General features: G+C 37.3%; 2 protein-coding genes across 9 annotated transcripts in view; one reads left to right on the top strand and one right to left on the bottom strand.

Annotated features, from left to right (window-relative positions):
- Positions 1–12,939, bottom strand: part of LOC131682651 (glycerophosphocholine phosphodiesterase GPCPD1) — a 105,040-nt gene that overhangs the window by 56,380 nt on the left and 35,721 nt on the right. The gene's annotated exons all lie outside the window — the stretch shown is intronic.
- LOC131682655 (CLIP domain-containing serine protease B15-like) lies at positions 1,206–11,921 on the top strand. Of its 5 annotated transcripts, XR_009304118.1 has the most exons (7): positions 1,206–1,619; positions 1,680–1,909; positions 1,973–2,265; positions 2,333–2,835; positions 3,927–4,233; positions 4,316–4,412; positions 10,601–10,722. XR_009304118.1 is itself a non-coding variant. In XM_058964311.1 (5 exons), the coding sequence occupies exons 1-4, from the start codon at positions 1,395–1,397 to the stop codon at positions 2,647–2,649; spliced, it is 1,065 nt and encodes a 354-aa protein (XP_058820294.1). In that variant the 5' UTR covers positions 1,206–1,394; the 3' UTR covers positions 2,650–2,678; positions 2,759–3,484. The 5 variants fall into 5 exon arrangements, 3 of the variants coding, with proteins under 3 accessions (XP_058820294.1, XP_058820292.1, XP_058820295.1); XR_009304119.1 differs by lacking the exons at positions 3,927–4,233; positions 4,316–4,412; positions 10,601–10,722 and adding an exon at positions 3,412–3,471 and having other exon boundaries at positions 2,333–3,241; XM_058964311.1 differs by lacking the exons at positions 3,927–4,233; positions 4,316–4,412; positions 10,601–10,722 and having other exon boundaries at positions 2,333–2,678; positions 2,759–3,484.

The raw sequence follows: 12,939 nt of genomic DNA, 5'->3' as shown, positions 1-12,939 counted from the left end.
TCGATATGTATAATTCTACAGGGATACTTAGAAAAACGTAAAATTAATTCGCTTAACTTTTTGTATTACAGTGTGGTCCATATTTATACGTTCACCCTATTCAAGATAACTTTTTCTATTCAAATTGATCAAACGTGGTTTTGTGTTGTATTTAACGAGATCTACAGCCTTTAACAGACCACTTTAAAAGTTTTTTATTTTGTAGCACCGTATTATAGGCCGAGTAATTAATGGATTAGTGAGGCATCCTCCTTAGTATGGTGCAAATAGGCACTTTACACTGTAATCAAAAAATAAAGATCCCTTTCCGAAAACATCGAAGTACCATAATTAATAGTCGCAAATATCAATGTCCGGCCATTTTTATATCTCCCCACTGCGCGGCGTTACTGTTAATATGTTTCAGGGCCGATTTCTTCACCCTCGCTTAGCGCTTAAGCCAGTTTTAAACTTTTAGTAAGAATAATCGAATACTGAGACAGTGATCTTTCACCGCTAGGATTCAAAAGGGAACCACAGAAAGAGTTCATTTGCTCCCACATGTTCGTTTTACCCACACGTAACAAACTTATTTCATTTGTTCGGTTTTGCCTAGAATGTTTAAAAATGTGATCTGTTAAAAGTATTATTACTAAGCGTGTTCAAAATATGTTTAACTTGAAACTTAGAAGGTAATTTTAATATCTGAATGACTAATAATTAGGTGAGAAAGTAATACAATTGTGCAGCTTGTTCAACTAACCATCAATTTTCCTATTTTGTCCAACATACCAGAATAATTTATGACTGCATGTTTGGTGGAATCAGTATTTAATAAAATTCGTGCAAACCTGAAAATATATTGAATTATAGCGAACAATTTTATAACAACCACACAGCATAATTTCAAGTTATGATGCGGGACCAGAAATGAAATATTTTGACTGCGTCCAGCAAATTGAATTATCGAAAGGAAAGATCATCACAGTCGACGGAAATTCCCAGAATTGCTGTGCAGTCTCATAGTCATCTAATGAGCACAAAACACGAACCGTAACGACGACAAGGACTGCAATCAGGCGAAATATGCATATCAACCCATGTAGGTCCAATGCGTGTTGGTTAATAAAGCTCAAAATTATCTTTGATAAATCTGCAAATTTGATTTTTATATTTTTACATTACGTCTGTGATTGATACACGTGCTGTTACCTGCAATACGGCAGTTTTAATGTAACGGCACAGTTCAGAACGTGTAAGGGGGATAGCTCGAATCATCGGGACTTTTCAGTTTTAATCAGTTTTTGCTCTGCTCGCGCAATGATCTTTCAACTTGAGCAAAATCGCTTAGCGTCAGCATCAGTTGATACCGGTTCATTTGAAGCTTCATTCAAAACGGTGACTTGACGAGGAAAATGAAGTTTCTAGTATTACTCATTATTTATATATCCTTCTCTGCGGGTTTGGAAGTCAACGAGTCCTGCACTACACCCTGCAATGCACCGGGAAAGTGTGTTCCTGTGCGAAATTGCACCTACGCTCGGAAGATTATTCAAAAACCAGACGCTACTTATCGGGATTCGCAGTATTTGGTGATGAGTAAATGTGGAATATTGTCAGAATCTCGACCAATACCATTGGTAAGTCTATATCCAACATCACATGTCCTCTACAAAAATAAAATGTCACAAATATTGCAGGTATGCTGTCCCAGCATGCTCAATCCGGATCAATGCGGAGCTCTTGACTTTGCCAACCGAATTACTGGAGGGGAAGTTACAGAGCTCGGAGAACATCCGTGGGTTGCGCTGCTCATATACGACTTGGGAGGGAATAGATTCGTACCAAAATGTGGAGGCTCATTGCTTAACTCGCGATATGTGTTAACAGCTGCTCACTGCATTATGGACGTGCCCCAAAAATGGAAATTGTAATTATTTCATAGTATAACGTTCTTCTAGGACAGGTGTGTAAACTGTTCTGATGATTTCAGGCACAGAGTTCGATTCAGCGAGTGGAACACCATCAGTAAGGAGAATTGTACCACCGTGAACGATGAAGAAATATGTCGACAGGATTTCGAAGTTGACAAAATAATCGTTCATCCCGATTACGATTTGAAAGTGAGAAACAAACTACACGACATTACCATCCTGAAGCTAGCAGAAGAAGTGATATTTGACAAGTATGTACGACCTATTTGTTTGCCACTGGATCCAACAGTAAGACAATTGCCTATAGACCAGAATGATTTCACAGTGTCTGGTTGGGGTCAGACTGAAACAGGTAAATTGAATGCTGGTCGACCTGGGACGATCACATTGTTAAACTATTATTATTAACTTGTTTGTAGCATATAGAAGCGCCGTCCAATTACACGTTGATTTACTCGGAAGAAGTAACGAAATCTGCGATGAAGCTTTTGCTATAGCCAATATCAAACTAGCTGAAACTCACATCTGCGTGGGTGGTGAAAAGGGCAAGGACTCATGCAAAGGAGATTCTGGTGGACCATTGATGAGGTTGGTGGATGGCGTGTGGTATCAGTTCGGTGTAGTTAGTTTTGGCTCTAGATTTTGTGGCTCGGAAAATTTTCCTGGAATCTACACCAATGTGGCGAGATACGTGGATTGGATAGAAGAAACTGAACGAGAACCATTGCGAGGCTAGCGAAGAAAGCGATTGAGTGAAGAATGAAGGTAGTAAAAGACAAAAATAAACCATGTACTACTGATGAAAATGTTATGCTTAATAATCACTTTCATCATATTTAACGCAGCTATGGCAAATACAAATCGCTACAAGTCGAAACATACGATATTGTTTAATATCGCCTCAACTGTTATTATTAATAAGGTGGGTTTAATGTTCTGAAGTTAAATCATCAGCATATAGCAGCCGACTTGACCATATACTAATTGTGCTCATGTAAAACGCCTGGTGGGGTATCAAATGGGTTGTTTGAATCCAGTTTCGAACCTAGATTGGCGGCCTTTCAACTGAACCCAACTCAGTTCTATTAAAATCGTTGGTTGAAATAACTACCCTGCTTTCATTTGTGAGATGTGTCAAGCGAAAGCCGTCCTGGTTACAATCCGAACATATGACGACTTGCTTATTGGACCGAAACCAAGAGTGAAATAACCAAAAACAGAAATATCATTCAGCCAAATTTGAGCAATTCGTGAAAATAGAAAGGAAAAGTTTTTTAGGCTACGTCCAAATGATCGGATTCGAGTGCAGCATTACACCTTCCGCTGAGGTAAGCTCTTCGCAATTCGGGCATATTTGCAAAGAAAGTGTTTATTTTTTTCATAACTAATAAGAATTGTAAATTATTTCATTAAAAATTCGCCTTCCTTTTCGATAATTGTTGTTAGCTGCTTCCGGAAACTGCCACATGCACCTTTTACCATGTTTTAAATGTTACAGCATTACTTCTACAAGTCAAAGCTGCATTTTTCACCTTTAATAATAACTCTTCCACTTCGCGAACGCTAGGGCGTATTGGGCAGTGTTTAAAGCAGTCGCCCATTATATTGTACTGAAGATTGTTCAAATGTTGCTGAGTTTCATACATCTTGAAATAATGGATCGATATCGCACCGATGAAAGTAACGATGCTTTATTGGCTTGGGAGGACTAGCGCGGTACATGTAGACAACAGACTATAGGTAGAAACGTTCGTTTCATTTACTGTACTGTTATCAAGCAGAGTCATTCTAGCTTCCGATCGGATCGAGATAAAAAAGTAGACGGATTAGGTACTGGCATTGACCCATTATCACCAGCTCGAGAGAGCGTTCAATGAAATTATTCCACGATAGTTAGAGATGTTTCGCCTTTTTTCTTTTTATGGAATGAACTTCCTGTACGACGAAAAAATGCAACTAGCAAAAAAATACAAGAAGAAGCAGAATCACCAAAACGTCCTTATGTCTTTCCAGATGTACACTCATTGCGGGTCCCGGATTGAAAGACGGTTTAAGCCGAGAAGAAACTATGGTAATCATCGTTTCATCGACATTGATAGCGGCCAGAGTTTGGCTCACAACTGGAATCGGATCGATTAATTCGGATGCCAAATTTCATTACAGACGGACTACATACATAACGCCTCTTTCTCTTTTAAATTCCATGTAAGAAAAGGAAGTTGAAAAGAGAAATAACGAGGCACTATTGAGAAAAAAGACATTGGATCGTAAAATTGGGAGATTCGAGTTAATTAAGTTTTGTTGTCGTACTCGGATTTAGGTGAGTATAGTTGCGATCGGTCGTAACTGCGATCTGGAGCAGAGTGACTAAAGCGAAGACTCAATAAATAAAAATCTATTAGGCGCGCAGGAGAAAAACCAGGACAAACCAATCGTTTTTATCAACTTCGCAGGACACCAGGACAGTCAGTGAAAATCCAGGACGTATGCTCACCCTAGGTAAATTGAGGTTTTGATCCGAAAGAAAATTATACATTGTGCTTTCCGATATATTCCATAAATCTATTGAGAATTCATATATAAAATAGCAAAACAATCTGGTTTCTGGCCAGTATTGCAATCGCCAAAATGACGATAGCACCGGAGCCCAGTGTCGCCTGTACGGACAAAACCTCAAAATTTTATTTTGGATTTTCTCATGATATAACTTTTTTTCTGTTTGTAAACAGGTTGAATATAGTCTTCTCAAAACATTACGTCTTGGGAACGAAATGTAAGATTTTTTACTTCAAAGTTGAAAAGATTATCAATTCTGGAAAAACCTGCATACCAACTTATGTTATTCAAATGACTATAACTTTTTAGTTCAGATTCTGATTAGGGTCGGACTGGTTTCATTTGAAAGTTTATTTGCTGGACTTATACTTGCCATTCTGTTTAGTCGATGCAAGCCTTTCTTCTCGCTCAGACATAAAGAACAAAAAATAAATCGCGTATTAAATTAAAATTATGTTCAAAGTGGCTGAACTTTATTTTGAAACAGTTCGAAAAGATCGCTTGTAGTTAATGAGACTTTAAAATTGGTGTACTCTCCGAAAATGAATGTCTTGTTTTCTCCCTTTCTGTCCCGAGGTATGAAAAAAGGTGATTTTTCATGATATGTCTAAAGAAGACGCATGGTAGTGGTTGATTACCCAGAGCTCATAATGTAATTTATAAATATTTCACAGCATTATCAACAATTGAAAAAATGTGTATTCTGCTACATTTTTTTTGAAAATGAAAATTAACTACATTTTTTTTTGAAAATGAATTGTCAGATATAGTGCCCCTTATATTCGTAAATGTTGAATTTTCGAACCACCCTAAGTACCAAAATTTTGAGGCAAAAAAATAACATCAAATATGAATTCAGCGCCACAAAATTATCCTAACGTGAAGTTTTCATCAAATTCGGGCCACTTTTGAGGTTTTGTCCAACTTTTGTACGGAAGGTGATCGTTGTGCGGTAGTTGAGTGGTAAGCGTGACCGCCACTCATTCCAGTTGGTCTGGGTTCAATCCCAGTCGAGGTCGTTGTGATTTTTCTGAGATGAAAAAATCTGTGGTCACGTCTTCCTTTGGAAGGGAAGTACAGCCGTTGGTCCCCGGTGCCCATGACTTAATGGATCGATATCTAGTCTAAATAGTGGAGTCACCTTTCTAACAAATTACTAACAAATTCCTCCTCCCGTGATACTTGTGGAGTGCGCAGTAGTATATACGGCCTCTAGCAAAGCAAGTATCAGACTTACATTCCTTCCTTTTTCTTCTGTGATCTACGTTCGGGCCTATGCAACTTCACCTAGTCCAGATCGATAACGGATTATAAGCCAGGGGTGATCGCACAAGCTCAAGCTCAGGCTCAAGTATTTTGTAATGCCAAAATGAAAAGCTTTTCAAAATGGACTAGATACCGTATGCCGAGTGCGTAAATGCAGCTGACGGGATAACTTAGCTTCGCATCTAATAAAAAGCATTCTAAGTTAGATAATCGTATTCATTTCATCATCTATCTTTATTCAATCCATTTGAATTAGCTTGGGCTATTTCTGTCCATCTCAAATGGTAAAACGAAATATGGAGAGTTCGATCATATCCGAGTATTTAGCAATATCTCTCTATTCCTTGACCAACAAACAATTTTCGTTGAATTGATTTAATAATGATGAAGAAAAAAATGACCTTCAGCAGTTTCTCAGCTATGGTATTATTATGAAAAGCGTATAGGGCAAAGTGCCAGACTATTTTCACCACATTAGGAATTTCATTAATTACACTGCCTATAATTGATGGAATGCGCATAATTTGGCATCAACAACTTTGCTTCGTTGATAAGAACAAATAAATACAATAGCACAAATGCCATGAAAATTGTGTACTGCTCGTGTTTGAGCGCGACGAAAACACGAATAGAGTGCCCCAACTGTTGCCTTACTATTTTACAACGTCCAATGGCTTCATATCGATAGTGATAATAGAAACATGGCGAAAATATGCTTATTACCCTATTTTCTTTTCATGGATGTCATGTTGCTCTGTTATAACTCATAAAATTTGGCGGTTCTCAGTTGTCGTTTGCGTATGCTAGAGGCACATGTTGTTTCGGAGCGATATTTTAAAAAAATTGTATGCCAAACGAATTACCAAATAACAAATTTTTTGTTGACAGCAAAAATCAATTAAATCATGTGCATTATCTCGTTTATGGATCGGCTGGGTATTATCTTTCATCAAATATCTTACTTTGGGTGAGACTACTGTTTTTACCTAATCAGTGTGTGAATTGTAGAATAATGTGTTGGTCGACCATTTACCATAGATAAAAATATGCGCTTCGGTTCCCCGATGGAGCAAAGATATAAATCTGACAAAAAGGGATTTTGGGTAACCAGCCTAATTTGGACCGCTACGTATTTCGACCCTGTTAATGTATTTGCATCCTGCACTGCCAGGTTTCTCTGCATTTGTTTGGTTTTATGCAACAATTATATTGCTTGGATTGTCTATTAAGTTTAGTGCATCTCTAATTCTTTAAAATTAAACAGAATCCACAGTTTTAAAAATATTACCGAAAACTGGGCTGGGTGCTCCATCAAATTTCACAAGGTGGCTTAAATCATATCTCGTAGATCGTTCTCTGTCTGTGAAATTAGGAAGTAACGTGTCATATAGCTTCATCAACTTGTCGGGTATACCTCAAGGGAGCAATCTTTTTTCTTTATTCTTCAATGACATTTGCTATGTTATACCCCAGGGCGCAAGCTTATATACGCTGATGATCTCAAACTCTTTCTCATTGTGCGGTCAATAGAGGACTGTATCGAACTTCAGCGACATCTGGATGCTTTCTGTAATTGGTGTAATCGAAACTTGTTGGCTCTCAGTGTGTCCAAATGCTCTATAATATCTTTCACGTGTAGAAAAATCCAATTCTCTGGAGCTACAACATCGCCGGCCAATTGCTAGAGAGAGTTTCAGTTATCAGAGACCTTGATGTACTCCTGGACTCGCAAGTGACATTCAGAAACCATTACTCTCACGTCTGTCCTGGAAGCTTCCGCAGCCATTTCGTGTCCTTATACGAGCATTTGGACTAACATAATTGAAGCAGTACAAGCAAGATTCTTCCGCTTTGCTCTTAGAACTTTACCGTGGCGTAACCCAACAGAGCTACCACCACACATCGATCGCTGTTGTCTGCACGATATGGAAACTCTGGCAACATTCAGAGCAGTATTTATTGGGTAAATATTGACTGGCCAAATGGATGCCCCAGATATTCTCTCACAAATCAACATCAACGTACCCCCCAGAAACCTTAGATCACGTAACTTTTTAAGACTCGACTTTCAGCGCACCGAGTACAGTCAGAACGAACCCATAAGGGCGATGTGTAATGTTTTCAATACTGTGTATGACCATTTCGATTTTTATGTATCTAGTGATGTTTTCAAGAATAGACTTAGGAGATAGACTTAGCTTATACGATTATGTTAAAGTATTTCTGTAATGTTATTGTAATGCTGTATAACTTGTATGTAATTTTGTTAATCTGTAATGTTTTAATTATTAAAAAAAACGTACGAAAAGATTATGGATTTTTACGCGCATTCGAGGTCTGCTTCTGAAGTAAACCTTGAATGGGCTTTTCCCATACAACAACAACAATAAATTTCACGGGTCACATGAAAAAAAAATGTTTCATATTTCAACGATAGCCAAGAGAAACCGGTGGACACCTTCAAATTGGATTTAAATATCCGATTGTAATAGTCTTTATTGATTCAATTAGTTTGTCTGGTTCGGTATTATGCATGTTACGTGTTTGAAAAGTTTTCTTTGTAATGTTTTATCTAAATTATTGTGAAAGGGTCCGAAATGTGAAAAATTCTGGAAAGAAATGTCATTTTCGAGTTTATGTCAATGTATAAAACATCTATTAATATAGTTTTCTTTCAAGAACAGTAATTTTGGAGCAAACTCGTGCATGTATTGCATTAAAAAACATAGGCAAGCAAATATTATTAACGTTAACGTAATTTTACTTTCTCTAGGGGTCTTAAATTTAGTAAATTTTTATCATTTAGTACGACAGAATGTCGAACAATGGTAACAATAGCACAGGAATATACTGATATAATGGTGAAACATCATTTGGCCTGTGTTAAGCCAAAGAGGACCAAGCGCAATTTTGAGATATATTCTCTAAAAACGCTATTGCATCTGATGTAGTTCTAGAAACACCCACATTTATTTATTTCTGGTAACTCAAATAGCAAATGAAAGGATATAAGTGTTCATCAAATTTCTATGTTAATTATAAGTTATTCAAAAATGAATTTTGGCATGAAAAACATCAGAAAAAAATTATGGCGCTCAGTTCGGTTTGGCTTAACGCAGGCCATTTATGTGAGCTGAAAATCCTTACTGCACGAACCGAACCACAATAGTTAAGTTACACGCGAAGAGCACATTATTGTTTTCTGTTTATATCTCGGGATGCAATTGAAATACGGTTTTAAAACTTTGGCAGTGTATGTTTGCTATGGCGGACTTCCGACTACTATTACTGTTTTCCAGAAATTTTCTGCAATTTTTGATAAAACCAAGAGGTGCTTTTTGCCCCGGGATGCTTCCCCTATTGGGCACATGCGACATATTCCCAGTAATAAACCCTTACGTTATGTTTAGCTTACTACCCGCGTGGGCTAAAAATGTGACGCTGGCTTTGTCTGTAATTGTAAGCAAAACATATGACTAGAACTTATACTAGATTTATTCTATAACCTTGAAGAAAGGAATAGGCGCTTGAATATTTTTCATTTCAATGCATCTGTACATACCATTATATTGGAATTCCCATCAGAGACACCGAAGTAGCAGATTTTGATACAACCGTGCAGAAGATAGTGAAATTGCAGCATTCGAATTAACAGTCTAAATGTATTCTACTTCACTTCGGTTATATCTCTGACATTTCCTATCCTCCATTTTTCAAAAAAAAAATCAGTTTTGTGTTTGAACTCAGAGTCTGACTTTGTTCCATAAATCTAGAAACTCTTACAAGCCATGCCCTTTCTGGCAGGCGTTCAACCTTCAAAATCTCTCACGTTCTCTGCGATTCGTTTGGATACGTTATTTCTGCTCTCGTGAGGTGCTTGAGCTGCCCTTTCTCTCCAGCTGAGCAAAGAAAATAAATCTGGAGTAAGTTTTCGATACGGAGTAAGTAGCAATGAAAGCCTCCTTTTGTTTACGATGCCGTTATAAAAATTTCCCCTAATTATCCTGCGCATATCGAAATCTAGTGCTTATTACACAAAGAGCTAATGCGCTATAGTTATTAGCTGACGAGTATAAGAACAGAGAATCTATCTTTGTTGCTGACAACCCAATGGAATTTGCGTCTAGAAACCATTACAATTCCTTTTTTTTCTGAAAAATTGCCATTTCCTGTTTTATATTCCAATGAAATGGAAATCAACGAAACACAGACGTAATGGCGTGTTGACGTGGTCAGGAAGTTCCAATAATGCAAATAAGACAAAGAACTGATATGCGAAAAAGGTAAAAATATAGCATGCTTTTTAGGAAGTCTAAAACAAACAGCTGCAACACACGAAAGAGTGAATCCCATGAAATTTTCACTTCCATTTGGCATAATTACTCATCATTCTATGGAACCATTCGCACGACCAATCGTCATTTCATTATTATGCTTTTTTCTTTTTAATCATTAAGCCTCATTATCTCTCCATTTGGCGCACCAATCACAGGCACAAATAGAATAACCAACAACCAGTACGCTACGAGAGATTCTATAAAGCACACACGATCGTAACTATTGCACAAAATGATGAAGTGGTGGTTTTTTATAATCATTTTGAAGCTACAATCAGATCAAGTTCGATCAACAGAAAACGAAACATGCACAACGTCGTCTCGTCGAATTGGCCGGTGCAAACTCGTAAAAGACTGTGAGTTTGTGAAAAATATTCTACACAGTCCAAACCCTACCCATGAAGAGTGGTACTATCTAGATCATAATATGTGTGGAAAAGTTTCTGCGGATCTCGTTGCTAAACCACTAGTATGCATTGTCGACAAATGGTTTAATCTATAAAGATGATCAAATTTTAATTTTCCCAGATATGTTGTCCGGAAATTCACAACGTACCGGAATGTGGTGTGTCCAAAATCGCAAATAGAATTTTTGGAGGTAATGAAGCAGTGCTTGGGGAGATTCCCTGGGCTGGAGTCATTGTTTATAGGATCAGCAAAAAGCGATTGTCTGTGAAATGTGGTTGCAGTCTACTGAATTCTAGGTGGGCATTGACGGCAGCTCATTGCATTAATGATGTTCCGAGTAGTTGGCGGATGTGCGTATACAAAAATTTACTATCGATCAGAAAACAACTAGTGATTATTTTTCTTCGCAGACATCAAGTGCGGTTTAGCGAATGGAATATTCTCAAAATATCTCGATGTACCGTTCTCAATGATATGAAGATCTGCAGGCAAGAATACAGTATAGAGCGAGCGATCGTTCATCCATTATATCAAACTACTTCTGCCAATATGAGACATGATATAGCGTTACTCAAAACGGAAAAGGAAGTTCAATTCACCGACTATGTTATACCCATTTGCCTTCCATATAGTGAGGAAGTTAGAGAGATGCCAATTAGCCAGCAAAATTTCACAGTTACTGGCTGGGGTCAAACCGATAAAGGTACATTCGTATCATACGCCTTGCTCCACAATCAAAATTAAAACGATAAATTTATTCCCCTAGGAAATATTGTCGGGGTGCAACGCCATGTGGTTATTGCTGGTCAAGACAACAGTGTTTGTGATAGAGCATTTTCCTCTCTCAACATAACGCTTTCTGAGGAACAGATATGTGCTGGAGGTGAATCCGGCCAAGATTCGTGTCGTGGTGACTCCGGTGGCCCTCTGACATTACAAGATGGGCTCGTTAATTACCAAATTGGAGTCGTCAGCTTTGGTGCTCTTGAATGTGGAACAAAAAATAGTCCCGGTATTTACACTAATGTCATTCAGTATCTTGATTGGATAGAAGAAGTTATGATGAATTAAACAAATGTGTTAGAGAATCTTGCACATACTATCGTACGAAGAATTGTGATTCATTCAGCTGAAAGTAAGATCGAAATATTATTACTCGTCTACACGTCCTGATAAGTCTTCAAAAAACGCTACGAGAAATTTTGCTAGTGAATCACACTTTCTAAAATGTAATGGTTCCGAGGTTGTTTTCCAAGAAAGAAATGTGTTTTTCATCATAACTTTTTCCAATGTTTTTTTTCTGTTATTAAAATTATTAGACGCTCGTAGTAAGGAAAAATCGGGTCTACCTTAATGAAAAACCAGTCAAACCGTCCAAATATCCAATATGACTTATGTAAGCAGTGAAATACAGCAATTTCTTTTTATAAAGCGGTCTTTATGTAGGCACTTACAATTTATTGGAACATCAAAGAAAGTCCCTTATTTGACACAGTGCATAGCAAACTATTTTGAAAAAAGTAAATCGGCTAGACAAAATCTAGCGAATTTAAATTCCCCTTACCAACCATTAAATTCAATCAATTGTCCACTAAAGAATCGCAGTGAAGTATAAATTTTTCAACAGCTAATAATGTTATTCTGCAACAATACCTTGAATATAACAGAAAAAAGTAATTTTAAGCTCACATAGATAACAGTCGGAATACCAAGGCACAGTGACTCAAAACATATTTGCATGGAAAAAATACAGAATGTTATTGAAATGATACATTAAGAGGCCATGAAGGGTAGAGTCAGATATTGTGCGACGTAGCATTAAGTTTTATTTTTTTGACCTATTGATTAGAGAAAATTTAATGTTCCTCCATTCCCAAGAGAAATAAATTTGAATTCATACAAGTTACATTTCATGAGGTAAATTTCACGATTCGCGGAATTACAGGCTCGCAAAAATACGCAAAGATTTTGTATGCGGATTTAACTTGCTACATTAGTTAGCTAATGTTGCAAACTAGTAGAGTTAGTTTGGTAGCTCAATTAAATTTTCTCTTCGGATTCAACCAAAAGAAATTGAGTAATTTAGATGAATGTATGCTTCATAGAATCATTGGCAGCTGTAGGATAGTGAACTGAGAGAACTTCCCTTCATGTTCCATGGCATACACAATTCAAAACAAAATACCAACCAAGTCTCAAATGGAAAATATAAAATGCAGTTGAGTGTTACGCTCTCCCTTACCCTTACACCTCCCTTAAAGGATTTCTGATGTATCCTCGACTCTCATTCTACTAGCTCTCATCCTCTGCACTACCAAACCCATCCCCTCAGCGTTTCAAAATATGATCACACGAAGATAACATTGAACTCGTGCTGATTAAGCTAACTAAATATTATACTACAAATTCACAAAATAAGTGTTGTTTACGCTGAATCCCTTACCTCCCCCTTAACTGAG

This window comes from Topomyia yanbarensis, chromosome 2 (genome assembly GCF_030247195.1).
Source record: "Topomyia yanbarensis strain Yona2022 chromosome 2, ASM3024719v1, whole genome shotgun sequence".
In the NCBI taxonomy this organism is placed as follows: domain Eukaryota; kingdom Metazoa; phylum Arthropoda; class Insecta; order Diptera; family Culicidae; genus Topomyia; species Topomyia yanbarensis.
Note: the sequence above shows the minus strand (reverse complement) of the source record. Positions and strands in the feature narration are given on the sequence as shown.

What these genes read in the sequence shown, in the direction of transcription:
- LOC131682655 (XM_058964312.1), top strand. Translation starts at nt 10,305, where the DNA reads ATGATGAAGTGGTGGTTTTTTATAATCATTTTGAAGCTACAATCAGAT. An exon ending in ATCTCGTTGCTAAACCACTA is followed by an intron (nt 10,542 to 10,600) that starts GTATGCATTGTC and finishes TAATTTTCCCAG; the next exon opens with ATATGTTGTCCGGAAATTCA. An exon ending in CTGGGGTCAAACCGATAAAG is followed by an intron (nt 11,184 to 11,246) that starts GTACATTCGTAT and finishes TTATTCCCCTAG; the next exon opens with GAAATATTGTCGGGGTGCAA.